We start from the raw sequence: 18941 nt of genomic DNA on the forward strand, positions 1-18941 counted from the left end.
CACAAGCCTCAGTTTCCTTCCTTAGTGGCCTCTTAAAAATCCTCGCAAAAAAGAGAACAGAAAATAAAAACTATCTGGCAAGCATACAATTGACTGATGTCAAGCAAGGGCTAGCTATCCTCACTCCATACAAGTGCAAATTGTATCTCTCTATGCTAGCTGCATAGCCACCTGTATATACTCAGGTTTCACTTCTTCCAAGATCAACACATTCTAAACACTACAAGGCTACCACATTCAGTTCATTCTGTGAACATAGAGTTGGATGAATATGATCTGAAATCGTTGCTGCCATATCCACAAAACAATTCTTTGTCTCAAGGTCCTTGTTGTTTTGCAGCAGTGAAGCATTTCCTGGTGGCTCCTGGTTTGCACAGCCTCCTCGTTGTGCTGCAGCGTTGTTCCATGGGCCCCCCTCCATGTCAGCAGTTTCTACATTAGGTTGCACCGGCTCTGTGAATCATGCTTCTTGGTTCTAGCTGCCCTGAAATGGCGTGCCATCGCAGTCTCACCTAGTTTCTCCTGGTTTATACATCCAACTTCCTCATTCGGTTGCACCATTCCAGAATCTCTGGGCGGCTCCTGTTCTACTCTTCTAGCTTCTTTACCATGTTGCAGCATTACAGTGTCACTGCCTGGTACCTGTTCTACTCTTCTAGCTCTGTTATCAGGTTGCAGCATTGCAGTGCCACTGCCTTGCACCTGTTCTACTCTTCTATCTTCCTGATAGGGATTCAGCATTGCAATGTCTGGCTCTGGCTCTGCTCTTCTAGCTTGCTTATCAGGCTTTGCAGTGTCTGAATCCAGCTCCACTCTTCTAGGTTCCTTACCAGATTGCAGCATTACTGTGTCACCACTTGGTTCCTGTACTGATTTACTAGCATCATTATCATGTTTCAGCATCACACTACTGACATCTCCAGCCACTCTAGTTTCATTCTTTTCCAAATCAACTGCTCTGTGTTTCCTGTTCAGGAATTTCCTCCTGTTCCATTTCCTCTTGAAACCACCTTTCTTCACCTCAAGTTGTTTGAGGGTTTCAATAGCATTTTTGTCTGCCTCACTGCTTTGCCTTTTGCCAGGAACCACAATATACTTTGTGGCACTACTTGCACGACCCTCTAATTGACCTGCACAAAATAATTTCACGCGTGATCCAGACCCCGCACACGGAAGGAAGAAATCAATACAATTTCAGCATCACATGCAACAATTTGATAAGAAACGTGCACCTAAAGTAGGAAAAGAAAAATACCTTTGATTGCAAGAAGAGCAGTCCAGGCAGCTTTTATCTCTGCCTCTTTCTTTGACCTGCCTGCATGACCGATGTATTGCGTACCACCAATCTCTATGGTGCATGTATAAGGAGCTTTGCCTGAAGCTTGCCTGGTCCAGGTATATGATGGAATTGACTGATTCATCTCCTGAGCATATTCTTGAAGAAGATTATTCCACAGGCCAGTTTGTTGCTGGAAAGCATACTTATAAGCGTAAGAAAAAAGCTCACAAATCATGGGAATAGATTAGAATATTATTCTAATTTAGTCATCCTAACTCACAAGCATATCTGGGACAACAAAGCTTCGTACTTGAGTGTGAGGTATATGCATTGGCTGTGGTTTTCAAATTTGGGCAATATGAGTTTCGCAGGCACATGTACTATTAGGGAATCAGGGGGTTCGCCATGTCAGGACTGCGAAGCAGATTTCTGATAATTCCACACTATTACAGATTCAATCGAAGAAAACAATGTTGCAGGCATTTTTATATAATTCCAGGAAGCTTGTAGATGTAGCAGGGAGCAGAAAAAAAGGTGACTTTAGCTACATAATTGAGGTATTGGCTTCTTCCCAGGTACGGAGTAGTCAGGATGAAGAATGCTGATCATCACCATCCACATACATGCTTATATGGAGTTTCTACAGACTGACAGGCAAAATCAGGGATGCTGAATCAAGAGATGAGTTCAAGCCTTACATCTGCTGGGATTCTCTTAGTGGTTGGGATGGATTCGAGAATTTCCATGAGCGCGGCTTCAGCAGCCGACTGTTCCGCGGCCTTCCGGTTGAAAAATCCGGGCAGCGAGTCGTACTTGGCGCCGTCGATTGCTACCGTGGACCTGAAGACGGGCCCGTGGGCAGGCCCCTCCTTCACCGTTTGATATTCTGGAGCTGGGAGATCGGCTTTCTCCGCGTACTCCTGCAGCCAGCTCTTGAAGGCGTAGCATTTCGGAAGCCCTGAAGCTGTGAAGGCGCACCAAAACTCAGAACCAGGGCGAGGAAACGACCTGTAGCGAGAGGGTACAGGAGCAGTCGAGCAGTAGAGAAAGTCTTACTGATTCCGCCGGCGTTGGGCGCAGTCGTGGACTCCGGCGGCGCCGCCATTCCAGCGTCCGTACTGACAGAGCCGCCGCCTCGTGCGAATGCTGGGGTTTTTTGTTTTGTGTGCGTGACCCGGGAGGAGCGCACGTTACAATTCTGAGAAAACAAAGAGTAAAATAGGTAGAATACAGCTTCGAAAAAAAAAAGGTAGAATAGCCACGGAAATGCATTTTGGCTTGTAGGTGTAGATGCACCCATTATATAAAAATTATATTTTGAAGTGTTAAAAAATCTGGAAGAAAATCTAGGTGTACATCCGTGTATTCAAATATCCGCACACGAAGTTTTGCGAAAGAATGACATTTTTTATGACTCATGTAAAATAAATAAATATTGATGCTCTAAAATGGATTTTCAGGAGATATTTGTTTGTCTTTTTACACAGCCCAGAAAAAAAGGTGCTTTCTCCACAAAATTTTGTGTACTAACATAGTTTGTTCGGATGTACGTTCAGGATTTTTTTTAGATTTTTTTTAACATTTTGATGTACAATTAAAATGCATTTTTTTAATAATATGTGCATTTGGAACTATGAGGCAAAACACCATGTCCAGTTAGCCGATACAACTTTGTTATTCGGAGACCTCATATTTTTATTGATGGTTTTGATCATGCGGTGCATACATAAACTTAGTCCTCCTTAAATCAGATTGATTTAAAGCACATTGTAGTATTTGCACAACTGGCTTTGACAATGTTTTAATTTTTTCGGCAACAACAAATTAGTCCTGCAAAACCAGGCCGGTCTTGGCAAGCACTTCGTCCACGTTCATAGCCAGTTTGTTCGCAAAAATTCATGCATTCGTCAAGATGGCAGGGAATTGTTCCACTATAGCCGCAAAACTCGGTCCATTCGAGAATGCCTGTGCCATAAAAAAAGATAAAACATAGTGTTAACAAATTGAACAAAACATCACTTCAAAGTGAAATACTGATTTCAAACTGCAAGCAGACATGTAAAAACTAAAATAAATAGAGGTTTAAATCAAGAGAGGCACATACCTTTGTGGTCTTTGGATGCATGACACAACATGAAAGTGAAAGATACGATCACGAGAGTCCGCAAGCATATACTGCTTGGGGTGTTCTTTATAGAAACCATGAGGAGAAGATATTCTTTTCCACTTCCTATGTTTGTGTTTGTCCGTTGCTACGTCTCTCTTAACCTTGTGTTTATATAGAGACCTTATGATAACTCCCAATCAATCACTTCCTTCTTTTAGTATATTCTGCATTAATGATTTCTTCATACTCCTGAGAAACATTATGCGCTTTTATATAGTGAGACATTATGAATATTTATCAGGCATTAAAACGATCCACATATACTTTCTCCGATTCATATTACTTGTTGCTAGTATGGATGTACACAGAACTAAATTATTATCTAGATATATCCATATTAGAGATAATTAATATGGGTCGGAGAGAGTACATGTTTTTAGTTAATTATGTACCTAGGGGATACATGCCCAATACTATGGGCTCAGACAGTGAAGGAGAGAGCTAGAAATCGGGAGGCCCCAAGACAGTATGATAGGTGTTTTTGGATACCCGAAACCCCGCTCGCTGGGGAGGATCCCTGTTAGAGTGTGTGGCGGCTATGAGCTGCCCAAGGTTGATTCCATCACCCCTAGAAACTCTTGGATTCACCGTCTTCCAACTTGAAGAACGAATAAGAACGAGAATCAAGATACATAGGAGAGGGATAAAAAAAATATATGAACACAAAAAGTAGTAGACTGATTATGCGATTGGTGTTGATTCAATCGTACATCATCTCTCATGTGTATATGAGGTGGTTGGACTTCCTGTGCAAAAATGACTAGAAAATCCTTTCCAACAAATATTTCCTTATGCAATAAAATGGCAAACAATCATGTCGAAATCCCTAAATCCAGCCAAAATCGGATAAGGAGTCCTGTAGGCCTAAACAAGCTCGGACAGCCCGCGCAAAACAGTAGGGTCGCAGACAAACTGCGGGTAGAAGGTCGACAATCCGCAGTTGCTTAGAGCATCCCCACTCGTTGGCGCTCCCCACGCCCAAATCCGGACGAAACAACCGCCGGATTGGACGAAAATAAGTCGTGGGGAGTACCGTCTTTCCAGTCGTCCACCCGGAGTTCGGCGGATAGAGTTTAAATTCAAACAAACCGCCGTCCCGCGCTACAAGTACGGCCAGTTGATCGGCAAAAGGAGCAAAAGGATCAGCCACAGATCGGCGATCGGAGGGAAATTACACGGAGACAGGCTCGTCGGCAGTCCCGGCCGGCACGGCGGTGTCCGACGGACCGGTTTCCTCACACGTCGTGGCCGAAGCGGCTGCGGCGGCCGACGATGAAGCAGCGGCAGTGGACGTCGAAGCAGCCGCAGTCGACGAGGTAGATGGTGAGGCAGACGAGGTAGGAGCCGGCGGAGACGACGAAGGACTGGCCGGAGTGGCTCGGAGGATGTCGGCCCTGGTACCAATTCCTCGTCTCCTCGTCCATCAGTTCCATGTCGCCGCCGCCCATGAGGAACGTCAAGTCTGTGTTCCTCTTCTTCGCCGCCGCCGTCGTCTTCAGCAGGGCGATCCGGGGAACATGCTGCCGCTGCCCATGGCCATGCTGACCATCCTCGCTTGTTCGTCCTGGGCCGCCGCCGCCGCCCTCTTGGCGGCGGCTTTTTTCACCCTCTCCGCCCTGCCGCTTGTTTCCACCTCGCGCCGTTTCTCGTCCGCCGCCCACTCGGCGTTCGACATGCTCGGCGGCTTCGTCTTCTTCGCCCGCATCTTCCTCGCCGGCGCCTTCGGCGGCATTTTGGTGGACGAGAGGACGAGGAGGAGAGTGGTGGTGGACGAGAAGATGCCGCCGGGAACTGGAGCTGGAAGACGAGGAGATTGGGGAATTTCGGCGGGAGAGAATGGGGATATGCAAGCAAATTGGAGGGAATGGGGATATGTAAGCAAATTGGAGGGAAAATCGACAGGATTTGGTTTTCCAGTCGCCGACTACGCGGGTCCACATGATGTTTCGCGCCAAAATCTTTCGTCCGGAGTCCCCGAGCGCGCCCCGGGGGGCCGGGGATGGCGTGGGCTCGCCGGATGGATGAAGGGCCAAATCCGGACGAAAACGAGGAACCGGGGGCGCGACTGGGCCGAATTTCGCCGTCCGGATGGAAAAAACGTCGCTCGGGGGCCTCGTCGGGGGCACGAGTGGAGATGCTCTTATGTCCTGCTGCTTGTTTTGCTTCTTGAGATTGACCTAGGATTGAGATGATAAAAAAAAAAAAAGCAAACTTGTTTGTCTCAAAGGGGTTCACAACTTTTATGCTGAACAATTTTCCACTGGAAGTCATCTTGTCGTAACTCTTACGTTCAAGCTATGATTTGAGTCATCTTCATATCTATGTTGATATTCTTGGAGAGGGCTATCTAATGGTGAACTTTAATCTTCAATTTTATTCCATTAAACTTTAATATACAGACTGACAAAGCAAAATCAGGAATGCTGAATCAACGGGAGAGTTTAAGCCTTACTACATGTGCTTGGAGCCTGGGATGGACTCGATAATTTCCATGAGCGAGGCTTCAGCAGCCGACTGTTCCACGGCCTTCCGGTTGAAGACGGGTTCGTGGGCAGGTCCCTCCTTCACCTGTGATACTCGGGAGCTGGGAGATCAGCTTTCTCCGCGTACTCCTCCAGCCAGTTTGTGAAGGCGTGGCATTTCACAAGCCCTGAAGATCAGGGCGAGGAACCAACCTGCCGCCACAGGACGCAGAAGCAGGGCAGAAAGTCTTACTGATTTACTGATTTTGTACGTGCAAGCGTGCGCGCGCATTGGCAAGCTGCACTTCCGAGAAGACCGGGAATGTAAACCAGCTGTGAAATAAGATATCTCCAGAAATATTCCCCGTTTCCTGACAAAACACAAAGTATTTGAAAAAAGAATTCCGTTACCAGCTGTTCCTTCTCAAAAAGGAATTCACTTACAACTCGACACTCGACTGTCCTGATTCTACATTAGCAATGGCAGGACCAGATGCAGCAGGGGTTTTACCTTCACAAACTTCTGCAGAGACGTACAGAAAAGCTTACTTGGACAGTTGGACAAGTCTGACGGGCAGATCACAAGTGTATTGGTTATTGACACTTCCCTTCCCTGATCTTTAAAGGGAAGGCTTTGCAGCCCAGCTTAAAATTAATTAAGCCACTCACGGCAGAAGTACAAGGGTGCTGATCACAGCTTACAAAAACAGAAATAGGTAAAAAGAAACAGGACAGGCCTAAAGCTAAGCAACAAAGAACACGGGTGCTAGCCAGAGCTCTGCAGCCATCGATCTTCAAGACGTCGCTTAGGAACTGCCCCAGCCGGAGAAAGCCACCTGCTTCCAAGACGGGACGAACTGGAGTTGCAGTGGAGTAGCACCGATCCGGGATCCGAGACTAAGGAGCAGCCCGCACGCAGGAAGGGGAAGAAGAGCCGGGCCTTGACGTCTCTCATGTCAGGATTGCTTCCGGAGGGGAACCCTATCCCCTCGCCCAGGCTCGTGGGCGCCGGACCGCCGGCAAGCATCACCGCCATGAGCACCACGCCAAGGAACCACCAAAAAGGATGCCTGCAGAAACGAGCCCAAGAACTTCCTCGGAGGCCAAGAACCAGCACCGCACCAAACGCCGCCGAGCAACACACGACCAACTCGGCACGGAGCACCTCGTCCCAAGGCAACGGCTTCAAGAAGCTCACGTCACCGAAGCGCCGCCGCTGCCCGGCCCGGGGGACCTAGGGTTTTCACCCGGGACGCTACCTGGTGATGGAGACCCCCACGACGCCTCCAGGGAGGACCACGGCGCCCGTAGGCGTCGCCGTCGTCGGGCTGGACAAGCCAGCCGGGGCTTTCGCCCGGTTCCACAGGTGGGCGGAACCCATGCGCGCTGAGACCCCAGCCACAGATCGGGCGGCCGGAGACCGACCCAACCCAGATCTGGCGGAGAGATAGCGGCGGAGACAAATGAAGGCCTTGCCTCTCTCCGTTTGCTTTAGTCTTCCGCTCCCGAGCCTACCCTCCGCTCAAGCAGCTCACTTAAAGATACATGCCTCTCTTCCTCCTTTCGACCTCCCATAAGTCGGTCCCGCTGCAGGTCCCCTACGGGACGCTCTGAAGCTCGCTTTGCTCTCTTCTACCGCTATCCAGCCATTACGCTTGCTGACTTGATTTTAGCAAGCTAGATGTCTGGACTGCAGGCATACTTGCTCCTCCTCTTCAGTCGAGCAAATGTGCCTTGGCCTGCTAGCTGTAGGAGGCATAGCTGCATGTATCTTTGCGTTCACTGCTTTCACTCACCCAGCTTACTGACTTGCTTATCACTCGAGCCGCCGGCCTCCAGAGCTGACGCCAGGGCGCCGAAGCCACCCGGACGACCCCACCCATCCGCTCGCCGCCCCTGCGGCCAAGCAGAGGGTACAGCACCCGCGAGCGCCGCCCGCCGTTGAGCCAGCCTCGCCGCCACCTCTCGCCGCCACCTCCCAGGGCCGCCGCCCTGGAGCCCAGGGCCCCCGCCGGGGAAAGCACTGGAAGGCGCCACCCCTGGACCACGGCTACTCTAGAGAAGCAGCGTGGATCAGAAGGAGCCCGCCCAACATCGTCCGGCGCGGAGGTCCTCCACCTATCACCGCGCGGGGAGCCGAGGACCCAGATCCCCGCCGCCCCCTTCACCGGCGCCGCGGGCTTCGCCCGGTAGCGCCTCTGGGGGCGACGAGGCAGGGGGAGGAGGGAGAGGGAAGGGGCGGCGGCGATCTAGGGTTACTCTCCCCCGGTCGCCTGGAGGGGGCGACAGGAGGAGAGTCGGATGCAACCAAATGTGTCTATGAATGTCTAAATGGCTGCCCTTCCCTGATCTCAAAAAAAAAAAAAAATCCCTTTCCTTACCCAGAAGACCAGAAGCAGTTTTCAACAAAGGATAGGATGATAGGATCTGGTTTCCGAACACAGTTCCCTAAAACAAACAACCTAGTCAATCTACAGTTACACAAATCTACCAGGACAGCTCTAACATGTTCCTTATTCGTCTTTCATGGCCGACTCATGCCTCCGTTTCTGCGCAACCTCGACGAGCAGAGTCAGCAGGGCCTCGCACACCTGTGACGTGTCTGCCTGATCTCCGGGCTCCTCGTTCATCGAAGAATACACCATCCATGCGTGGTCCAGCTTCCGCTCTGGTCGGACCGCCAGTGATCCAGGAACCTCGGCATCCTTCCTCGTCACAAGACCGTCGCTCTTCTCACCGTACCTTGCCACCAGCACCTGCGAGCATGCTGCCAGTGCAGCTGAAAGCGGCATCACGACCGGGATCCTTGCAGGGTTGCCGGCGGCGGCTGGGAGCTCCACGTGCGCGACATGAGAGAGGGCTGTCAGCACACTTGGGGTGATGCTTGCCTCTGTGTGGAATGATACGACTGGAACCTCAGGGGGCAACGGGTGCTGCGACAGGAATTCCTTCCTCCTTTCGTATGTCAGATCTTCCAGGGCCTGCAAATCACCCTGGAGAAACACCAACGATTATCATGAGAACTAAGATAACTGCCGTCCACTCTGTAGGCAGACATTGTGATGATTGCAATGATCGAGGTCAGTACCTTGAGGACTTTGGAAACCAAAATCTCCATAAATTTGCGTAACATGACATAGTCACCAAGTTGCCCCTCTCTCAGGATATCTGAAGCGACTGGACTTCCTCCGTATGGGCTTTGAGCTATTACCAGGCCTGCAACCTTGTCTTTCAGTTGTGGCCAGTAGAGTGACAGAGCTGCCGCTGAATCCACACCACCCTTGCTATGACCAAGAAGCAGCACACGTTTCACGGTTGTAGTTAGTGTAGGGTTGCGTGGGTGTGCTGCGGGCGGCGTTGCGGAGGCGGCGGCGGCGCTGATGTGGCTTTTGGTGCAGGTGTGGGACCCCTCCATCGGCGGAGCTCGGCGGAGCTTTGCGACGGTGCGCCTGCGTCTTCCGCGCTCGCGGATCTCTGGATTCGCGCGGCGTGGATCTCCCCGGTCCGATCTGGCGTGGCACTGGATCGGAGGTGCGAATAAGGTGAAGATGGCGTTTCGATGCTTTGCGGCGGAGACGTTGGTCCTGGGCGTTACCCCTACGGGGGCGGTGAGCGGGGACTTCCCGGCTGTCATGGGGATTTCGTCGATCCAAGCCTTGAAGACGAAGATCGGCAGCGGCGCGTCTCCCTCTCGTCCTGGTTGCCGTCGAAGCTGGAGCTCAGCAGGACTTCTTTGTAATTTTGGCTTTGTTCTGGGCTTTTCTGTAAGTTCGGAGTATCAATGAATTCGCCTTCTTCCTCGCAAAAAAAAATGTACTCCTTTATCTCCCTTGCATTTTTACTTACTGAAGACTGGAGAACAACTTATGTATTACTTGATGCAAATAATATAAAGAGAAGAGCACAAATTAATATAGGTAAGTACCTCACTGTGAATCTTGGCAATGTGACAAACCAGACCCATCTTAGAGAAGTATGTTGGATATTTTGGTGATCTAGGCTGCTCTCCTAGGTCAGATCTTTTTGGGTTGCTACAGTAGGGCGGTGCTACAGTAGCTACAGTAAGGCGGCACTACAGTAACGCTACAGTAAATGGCCACCTATCCTTATGTGGTGTCTTGATCGGAGACATCGATTTTGATCCAACGGTGCTGGTTCCCCTAGTGCATAGTGCTAAACATATAAAAGGGGTCAAATGACCTAGAAGAGGGGTGGTGAAACACGGCTGCTCTCAGCTCTCTCTCTGACTCTCTCTCTCACACAAATTAAGCCACCGATCAGGCTAGCACTAAAGCACTGGGAAGAATCAAGCACAAGTTGCTCCATTTTGGTGTGAGCAATTAAACAAGAGGAGACATGGCATCATCTTCAGACCAAGGTATTTCTGATCTTATTCTTTTGTGGCTCAAACTAGAGCTAGTTGATCCTGCTGGATCCAACAATGGTATCAGAGCATCTAGCTCTTAAGTTTGAGCCCTCTTATGTTAAGATTCATGCTTGATTTATCAAGTTAAGATCAAGATCAAGGGCATATGCACATACCCATGTGTTTATGTTGTCACCAAGTCAAGGCATATGCCCAAGTTGCTTCTGTGAAAGAATTTTATGCTTATGTTTAAAGGCTGTTCTTCCTGGTTATTAATCATGCCTTAAGTTTAAGCCCTGTTTTTCACACTCTAAGCCCTAACAGATTATGTGACACTCTAGGGTTTCAATTTGAGCTATTAACTAAAGGAATTAAAGCCCTTATGTTAAATTCCTATTTTTTCCAGAAACCCTAGAAATTGTTTTTCCTCCTTTCCCCTCCTCAATTATGAACTTTTGGTTTCAGATTGATTAAGATTTAAAGGGGAAATAAGTTAATTATGCATAAATCTTGATGTTTTTTTCCCAATCCGAAACCCTAAAGTGATGAAATTTTCCCCTATTTTGATGTTTATGGTTTCGGCTAAGTGTGAATTGAAGTGGGGATGGATTGATTTGATGCCGTGATCAACCCTAAAGCAAAATCCCCAATTTACCGAAACCCTAAATCATGGAATTCCCCATTTTGGAGGAACCCTAACCCTAACTTAAGAATCATGGCGGTGAAATTTACCTTATGGGTGTCGTCGCCGTCGCTGGCCACGGCGGCGCCGGTGCCACCATTTAATGATGGCGGTTCTGCCCGGGCATGTACCCGAGCAAACCTGCCGACCACCGCACCGGGCCCTGGCGTTCCTTCCTCGCGCGCACGTCGCCGTTGAAGGCCGCCGCGGTGCCGGACTTGCGCTGGCGGTCGATGCTGTCGCGGGGACGCCCACACGCGTTCGCTCGCCTCGCGCAGGGTGCCGTCCAGAGCCGCTCGACGGAGCTGCGCGCTGGCCAAAGCTGCACGCAACTCCGGCGAGAGGGCCTAGATGACGCCGAGTCTTCTTCCCCGTCGCGTGGTACTCGCCGCCGCTGTCTCTTGGTCGCTCGGCGTTGCCGCCGCTGTCGGGAGAGGAGAGGAGGAAATGAAATGGGCTAGGGTTTTCGCGGGGGCCAGGCGACGGCGGGCTGGTTTTGTTCCAGCTGCGGTCGTTCCTGGCCGTCGGATTGCATCCGACGGTTCAGGTCGTCCTGGCATGTTGCAAATGGGCTGTGGCCCAAGAGGGGAGATCAGGGGGAGCAAATACTGGGCTGGGCCAATTAAGGCCCAGTTCAGCAGAATTATTATGCAATAAAAAAAAATTTGGGGCTGAAATAATTAATTTACAGGCTGATTTTTCCTGCATAAATTTATTATGCTTATTATGTTTATTTTAGGCCACAATTTTAATTGTCATGCTTAGTTAATTTACATGTTGATATTACTTTTATTATTTAGTTTATTTATGATTAATGAATTATGGTGATATTTATCACTATAATTATTATGTGATAATGCTTTCGCTGCAAAATAAAGTTTATGGATCCTCAAATAAAGTGTGGTTTTATGCCTTGTCATTCTGACCAAAGTTGTTTGACGGGCATTTTAACTGCAAAATTCTTTTATTGGTCTGTTTCACTTCTGGCCAAAGCTGATGTGAACCGGGTCTGTTAAAGAAAATAATGAATGAGGATCATTAATGTGTGGCTTCTATTTATCAATTTGGCCAAAGCTAATTGATGAATATTTGTCCACAAAATTTTGTTGTTCATTTTCATCTCTGGCCAAAGCTGATTTGAATTTGATCAATAAAATTTAATGATGATTATGATGATGTTTACTAAAGCATTTTGAATTTTTCTTTTGCAGCAACTAATGTCCCTAATATTGCTGGAATGCTAAATGGCATCGAACAGCTAAATGGCAGCAATTATGTCACGTGGAAGGAGAAGCTTGAGATCACTATGGCCTTACTCAATATTGATTATGCTCTCCTTAATGATCCTCCTGAGGTGCCTAAAGAAAATAATGAAAATCATGAAGCCCTCAAGAAAGAATATGACATTATTAAGGCTAAGTGGGATGATTCTAATCGCAAGTGCCTTATGATGATAAAGGGCTCCATTACACAGAGTATGAGGGGAGCCCTTCCTGATTGTGAGACAGCAAAAGGGTACTTTGCAAAAATTGAGCATCAATTTAAAGGGTCTTCTAAAGTTTATGCAACAAGTCTTATCGAAGGCTAATTGATGAAAAATATGATCCCACTCGGAAGTCTTCGAGAGCATATTATGAAAAAGTGCAACATGGCCGCCAAACTAAAGTCAATGGAGATGGAAATCTCTAATGGTTTCCTCGTCCATTTTATTATGTCATCTTTGCCTCCCCAATTTGATCCATTTATGATCAACTATAATGCGATGGATGTTAAATGGGAAATTGATGAAATGATGGCGCGATGTGTGCAAGAAGAAGAAAGGCTTAAGGCTGACAGAATTAATCATGTTAATCAGTTTGGTCATTCACAAAAGAAGAAGTATAGAAAATTTGTGAATGAATATGTGAAGCCCAATCCTTATAAGTTCAAGGAAAAAGGCCAATCCTCAAAAGGTTCACAGCAAAAGAAGCCAGAAAAAGCGCCTAATGTTGAAGGAAATAATTCCAATGCTTGCCACTTTTGTGGAAAAGGTGGGCATAGGCGAAAGGATTGTTTTGGCTTCAAGAGATGACTCAAAGAAAGAGGTACCGACACTATTACTGTTGTTGAAGAATCCCTTTATGTTAATTATGCCACCAATACTTGGTGGATTGATTCAGGTGCAACAATTCATGTTGTAAATTCGTTGTGGATTCAATATGAGGAAGACCCTAAAAAGAGGGGAAAGAACAATTAGAGTTGCTAATGGTGTTGAAGCTTATGCCGAGGCGATTGGAGACTTCACTCTTACACTTCATGGAGGTTTTAAGCTTCAGCTAAATAATGTTCTTTATGTACCCTCGATGAAACGGAATTTAGTTTCCGTCTCATGTTTAGATGATGATAGTTATGAGTGTCACTTTGGGAATAAGCAGTGTATAATTATGTATGACAATAATAATGTTGGCCTTGCCTGTCGACACGACAAACTTTATATAATTTCCCTTTGTGATGATATAAATAATGTGGGTTCTACCTCAAATATAAATGTCGGTACCAAACGCAAACATAATGATAATGAGACTTCTTCGAAATTATGGCACTATCGTTTAGGCCATATTTCGAGGGGGAGGATTGAGCGTCTCATTAAAGATCAAGTTCTTCCTTCTCTTGATTTTTCGGATGCGGATGTTGATCATTGTATCGACTGCATCAAAGGAAAATATGCCAAGAAAATTAAGAAAGGTGCAAACCGAAGCACGGGAGTTTTGGAATTAATTCATACGGATATATGTGGTCCGTTTAATGTGAGATCGGTGGACGGTTATAATTCATTCATAACGTTCACTGATGATTTCTCCCGTTATGGATATATTTATCAAATCAAAGAAAAATCAGAGGCATTAGACAAGTTCAAGATTTTCAAAGCTGAGGTTGAAAATCAATGTAATAAAAGAATTAAAGTTGTAAGATCTGATCGTGGTGGTGAATACTACGGCAGACATGCAACTTATGGTCAAATTCCTGGACCATTTGCAAAATTCTTACAGGAAAAAGGCATTGCCGCCCAATACTCAGCACCGGGTGAACCTCAACAAAACGGGGTGGCTGAAAGGAGAAACCGCACACTTATGGATATGGTGCGGAGTATGTTAAGCCACTCCACTTTACCAGTAAATTTATGGATGGAAGCCCTTAAAACAGCAGCACATATTCTTAACAGGGTTCCCAGTAAATCGGTGCCCAAAACACCGTATGAATTATGGACTGGGAAAAAGCCAACCCTGAATTATTTTCATGTATGGGGCTGTCCTGCTGAAGCAAGGATTTTTAATCCGGTTATGGGAAAATTAGACCCCAAGACAGTCAGTTGCCATTTTATTGGTTATCCTGACAAATCTAAAGCATATCGATTTTATTGTCCAAATCAGACAACGAAATTTGTTGAAACAAGACACGCTGTGTTCTTGGAAAGTGATATGATGAGGGGGAGCATGACTCCCAGAGAAATAGTCTTGGAGGAAAAACAGGAATATGTCCCGATGCCTGTAATCCAAGAGCCAGTGTTTCCAGTACATACTGAAATTGCACCTCAAGTTTCAGCTCCTGTAGCTGATGGTGCTCACATAACTGGACAACAAAAGGACCAAGAACAGCAATTACGAGTGTATTCAAAAAGGCAACGTGCTGCTAATGCAACACCTGCTGATACACCGGCGACTGTTCCAGATGTCACATCTAATGATGCTCTTATTGAAAATAATCAGCAGTCTCAAACTGTTATTAATGTGCCGAATAATGAGCCTCTTAGAAGGTCACAGCGGGCTAGAAAGCCTGCTATTCCTGATGATTATCTCACCTACATGAGTGAGGATACAAATGAGCCAGTGTTGGATAATGATCCCACCTCATTTAAGGAGGCTATGGAAAGTGAATATTCGTCTAAATGGCTCGATGCTATGAAAGATGAAATGAAGTCCATGAGCACTAATGATGTATGGGACTTAGTAGAAATCCATGAAGGAGCCAAAACAGTTGGATGCAAATGGGTCTATAAGACCAAACGTGACTCCAAGGGTGATATAGAAAGGTTTAAAGCAAGGCTTGTGGCAAAAGGATTCACTCAAAGAGAAGGGATTGATTATAATGAAACTTTTTCACCCGTCTCTTCGAAGGATTCATTCAGAATAATTATGGCACTCGTGGCTCATTATGATTTAGAGCTACATCAGATGGATGTCAAAACGGCATTTCTAAATGGTGACTTACGCGAAGATGTTTACATGGCACAACCAGAAGGTTTTGTTATGGAAGAAAATAAACATTTAGGATGTCATCTGAAGAAATCCATCTATGGTTTGAAACAAGCATCAAGAGAGTGGTATCTCAAATTTTATCAAGTCATAAAGAAATTTGGTTTTAAGGAAAATAAGAAGGACAATTGTGTTTATGTTAAGTTCAGGGGGAGTAATTTTATCTTCCTGATATTATATGTTGATGACATACTCTTGGCCAGCAGTGATAAAAATATGTTGATGGGGACCAAGAGATTCCTGTCTTCAAAGTTCGATATGAAAGATCTCGGTGAAGCAACTTATGTTTTAGGAATTGAAATTCACCGGGATAGATCCGGAGGGATCTTGGGGCTATCTCAGAGAGCATATATTGAAAAGGTACTGAAAAAGTACAATATGTATAAGTGCTCAGCCTCGCCTGCTCCTATTGTTAAGGGCGATAAATTTGGGACTTTCCCAGTGCCCAAGAAATAATTATGAATCTGCGCAGATGAAGTCAATTCCTTATGCCTCAATTGTTGGGAGTATTATGTATGCACAAGTGTGCACTCGCCCTGATATAGCTTTTGTGACCAGGATGCTTGGCAGATATCAGTCCAATCCAGGTCTGGATCACTGGAAGGCTGCTAAAAAGGTCTTGCATTATTTGCAAGGTACTAAAGGCCTCATGCTTACTTATGAGAAATCTGATAACCTCGAAATAGTGGGTTATTCATATGCTGATTTTGCGGGGTGTATTGATACTAAGAAATCCACATCAGGTTATATCTTCACCCTTGCAAAAGGAGCTATATCATGGAAAAGCTCAAAGCAAACTGTTACTGCATCGTCGACAATGCAGGCAGAATTTGTAGCATGTTATGAGGCAACCGGGCAGGCGGTATGGTTGAAGAATTTTATCCCGGAACTAAGAGTGATTGACAGCATTTCCAGGCCTCTCACTCTATACTCGCGATAATCAACCCGCGAGTGATCTATGCGAGTAACAACAAGTCAAGTGCAGCTGGCAAATTTATTGACATTAAGTATCTTGTTGTGAAAGATAGAATCCAGGATCAAACAATAGATATCAAGTACATTAATACTAAGTTTATGTTAGCGGATCCGCTCACGAAAGGCTTACCACCCAGCGTATTTAGAGAGCATGTTGCCGGCATGGGTTTGGTTGAAAGCTTTTAATCCTGGAGAAGTTGGAACTATTATGGCACCATTTTCCAAAAAAAAAGGGGGCTCATTTTGAGATCGGATGGGAACCATAGTCACTTGGTTTAGCACTGTTGTAACCTATTGTCTTGGTGTACCATTTTATCAAAAGATGAGTCTGTAATGTTTATGATGTTTATGTAAAGAATTATGTAAATTAAGTTAATATATGATGTGAATAAAGTTTATGGAGCTCATAAATTAAAGAGGTTCATTTTGATATGAAGTAATGTACTATAGTCACTAGATTAAATGGTACCTAACAGACCATTATAATCTTTTCGTCTTAAGTACATTATTTTGTTGAAAAAATGAGCTTATAATGATCAGCCTTAGGATCAAGGGGGGAATGTTGGATATTTTGGTGATCTAGGCTGCTCTCCTAGGTCAGATCTTTTTGGGTTGCTACAGTAGGGCGGTGCTACAGTAGCTACAGTAAGGCGGCGCTACAGTAACGCTACAGTAAATGGCCACCTATCCTTATGTGGTGTCTTGATCGGAGACATCGATTTTGATCCAACGGTGCTGGTTCCCCTAGTGCATAGTGCTAAACATATAAAAGGGGTCAAATGACCTAGAAGAGGGGTGGTGAAACACGGCTGCTCTCAGCTCTCTCTGACTCTCTCTCTCTCACAAATTAAGCCACCGATCAGGCTAGCACTAAAGCACTGGGAAGAATCAAGCACAAGTTGCTCCATTTTGGTGGTGTGAGCAATTAAACAAGAGGAGACATGGCATCATCTTCAGACCAAGGTATTTCTGATCTTATTCTTTTGTGGCTCAAACTAGAGCTAGTTGATCCTGCTGGATCCAAAAAAGTATGCTTTTGTCTTCACAAAGTACAGTGGCCCATGGTTACTAAACAAACCTGTAAAAGTAGAAGAACATCTGTAACCACAAAATTTTGGTAAACTGCTTTTACTATAGAAGTAGCATAAGACTAACCTGGAACCAACAAATACACCACCGAATCAGGTAGCTTGTGCTCATTTCTTCTGGTGAGGAGTGAAATAAATATTTAAGATAAAGCTCATAACGCAGTTGTTAGGAAAAACATTCTTTACAATCTATCGTTGCAAAGCAACATCAGGTCCAACCCAAATCTTTCCCTTATGACGCAAGACACCATGGTCTAAGGAATAAGAAGCATCAGATTCAGGGTCCAAGGCTAACTTCTGCAAAAGAGTTCAAGCTTTTTCATCCAACTCATAACTATTCAGAACTGTAGTGAGCCAAACAGGCTGCACAGTCGTAACAGAGAAGAGCTGGGAACTGTGGACTGGTTTCCTAGATAAAGCATCCGCGGCTCCGTTATGAATACCCTTTTTATACTGCACTCTGAAGTTAAGCCCCATCATTTTAGTAAGAACTTTCTGCTTCCATACGGTGTGGAGTCTTTGATCAGTCAAATGAGTTAAACTCTGATGATCAGTACGAATGACAAATTCAGCCAACTGCAAATAAGGTCTCCATTGTTGTACTGCAAGAAGTATCACTAGGTATTCTTTTTCATAAACAGAGAGACATTGGTTCTTTGGCCCAAGTGCTCTACTGACATTAGCAATTGGGTGACCAGCTTGAGAAAGCACTACTCCAATACCAATATCGCAGGCATCCGTCTCAACTACGAATTGCAGCTTGTAATCAGGTAGTGCCAAGACAGGGGCACTACTGAGAGCATTCTTAAGTGTTTGGAATGCCATTTCACTAACTTCAGTCCACACAAAGTAAACCTCCTTCTTTAAGAGATGAGTCAATGGCTGGCTAAGTATAGCATAATGTTTAATAAACTTGCGGTAATAGCCTATGATTCCCAAAAAACCACGCAACTCCTTCAAATTGGTAGGTGTCGGCCAGGAAGTAATGGACTGAATTTTGGAATCATCTGTAGCAACTCCATCCCCAGAAATCACATGCCCCAAATAAGAAACCTTCTGATGTGCAAATGCACACTTCGATAACTTGACTTGCCACTGGTCCTTCTTTAAAATAGACAACACAGTCTCCAGATGCTGCAAGTGCTCTGAATAGCTGGAGCTATATATCAAGATGTCATCAAAAAATACCAATGCAAACTTGCGCCATACCGGTGCCAATGTAGCATTCATGGCATGTTGAAATGTAGCTGGAGCGCCCGTTAGACCAAACGCCATAACTTTGAACTCATAGTGGCCGCTATGTGTTTGAAAGGCTGTCTTGTGCTCCTCCCCTGGTGCCAATCGAATTTGGTGGTAGCCGGCTTTTAGGTCAAGTTTAGAAAACCACTGTGCTCCAGCTAGCTCATCAATAACGGGAAGAGGATACTTTCCCTTGATGGTGAGAGCATTCAAATGACGATAGTCAACAACCAAACGCACTGGAGAACCAAAGGGGCAGTTGCTAAGCTGGATCACTCCTTGTGCCAGTAATTCTTTGATCTGTTTTTCCAGCTCGGACCTTAATTCAGGAGCAATTCTGTAAGGTCTAACAGAAACTGGTCGAGCTCCCAGAATTAATGGAATTTGATGA

At 45.9% G+C, this 18941-nt stretch overlaps 2 protein-coding genes across 2 annotated transcripts; both read right to left on the reverse strand.

The window, feature by feature from the left end:
- Positions 1-52: 52 nt before the first annotated feature.
- LOC124696231 (double-stranded RNA-binding protein 8-like) lies at positions 53-7289 on the reverse strand. The gene is made up of 6 exons (XM_047228988.1): positions 7168-7289; positions 6320-6377; positions 2336-2477; positions 1978-2243; positions 1256-1469; positions 53-1130 (listed from the first exon to the last, which is right to left on the reverse strand). Exons 1-6 carry the CDS (start codon positions 7287-7289, stop codon positions 433-435), a joined length of 1500 nt encoding a protein of 499 aa, XP_047084944.1. The 3' UTR covers positions 53-432.
- Positions 7290-8267: 978 nt separating this feature from the next.
- LOC124696232 lies at positions 8268-17562 on the reverse strand. The gene is made up of 7 exons (XM_047228989.1): positions 17519-17562; positions 17379-17428; positions 17256-17301; positions 9834-9885; positions 9696-9760; positions 8997-9222; positions 8268-8901 (listed from the first exon to the last, which is right to left on the reverse strand). Exons 1-7 carry the CDS (start codon positions 17560-17562, stop codon positions 8422-8424), a joined length of 963 nt encoding a protein of 320 aa, XP_047084945.1. The 3' UTR covers positions 8268-8421.
- Positions 17563-18941: the final 1379 nt, after the last annotated feature.

This window comes from Lolium rigidum, chromosome 3 (genome assembly GCF_022539505.1).
Source record: "Lolium rigidum isolate FL_2022 chromosome 3, APGP_CSIRO_Lrig_0.1, whole genome shotgun sequence".
Lineage (NCBI taxonomy): Eukaryota > Viridiplantae > Streptophyta > Magnoliopsida > Poales > Poaceae > Lolium > Lolium rigidum.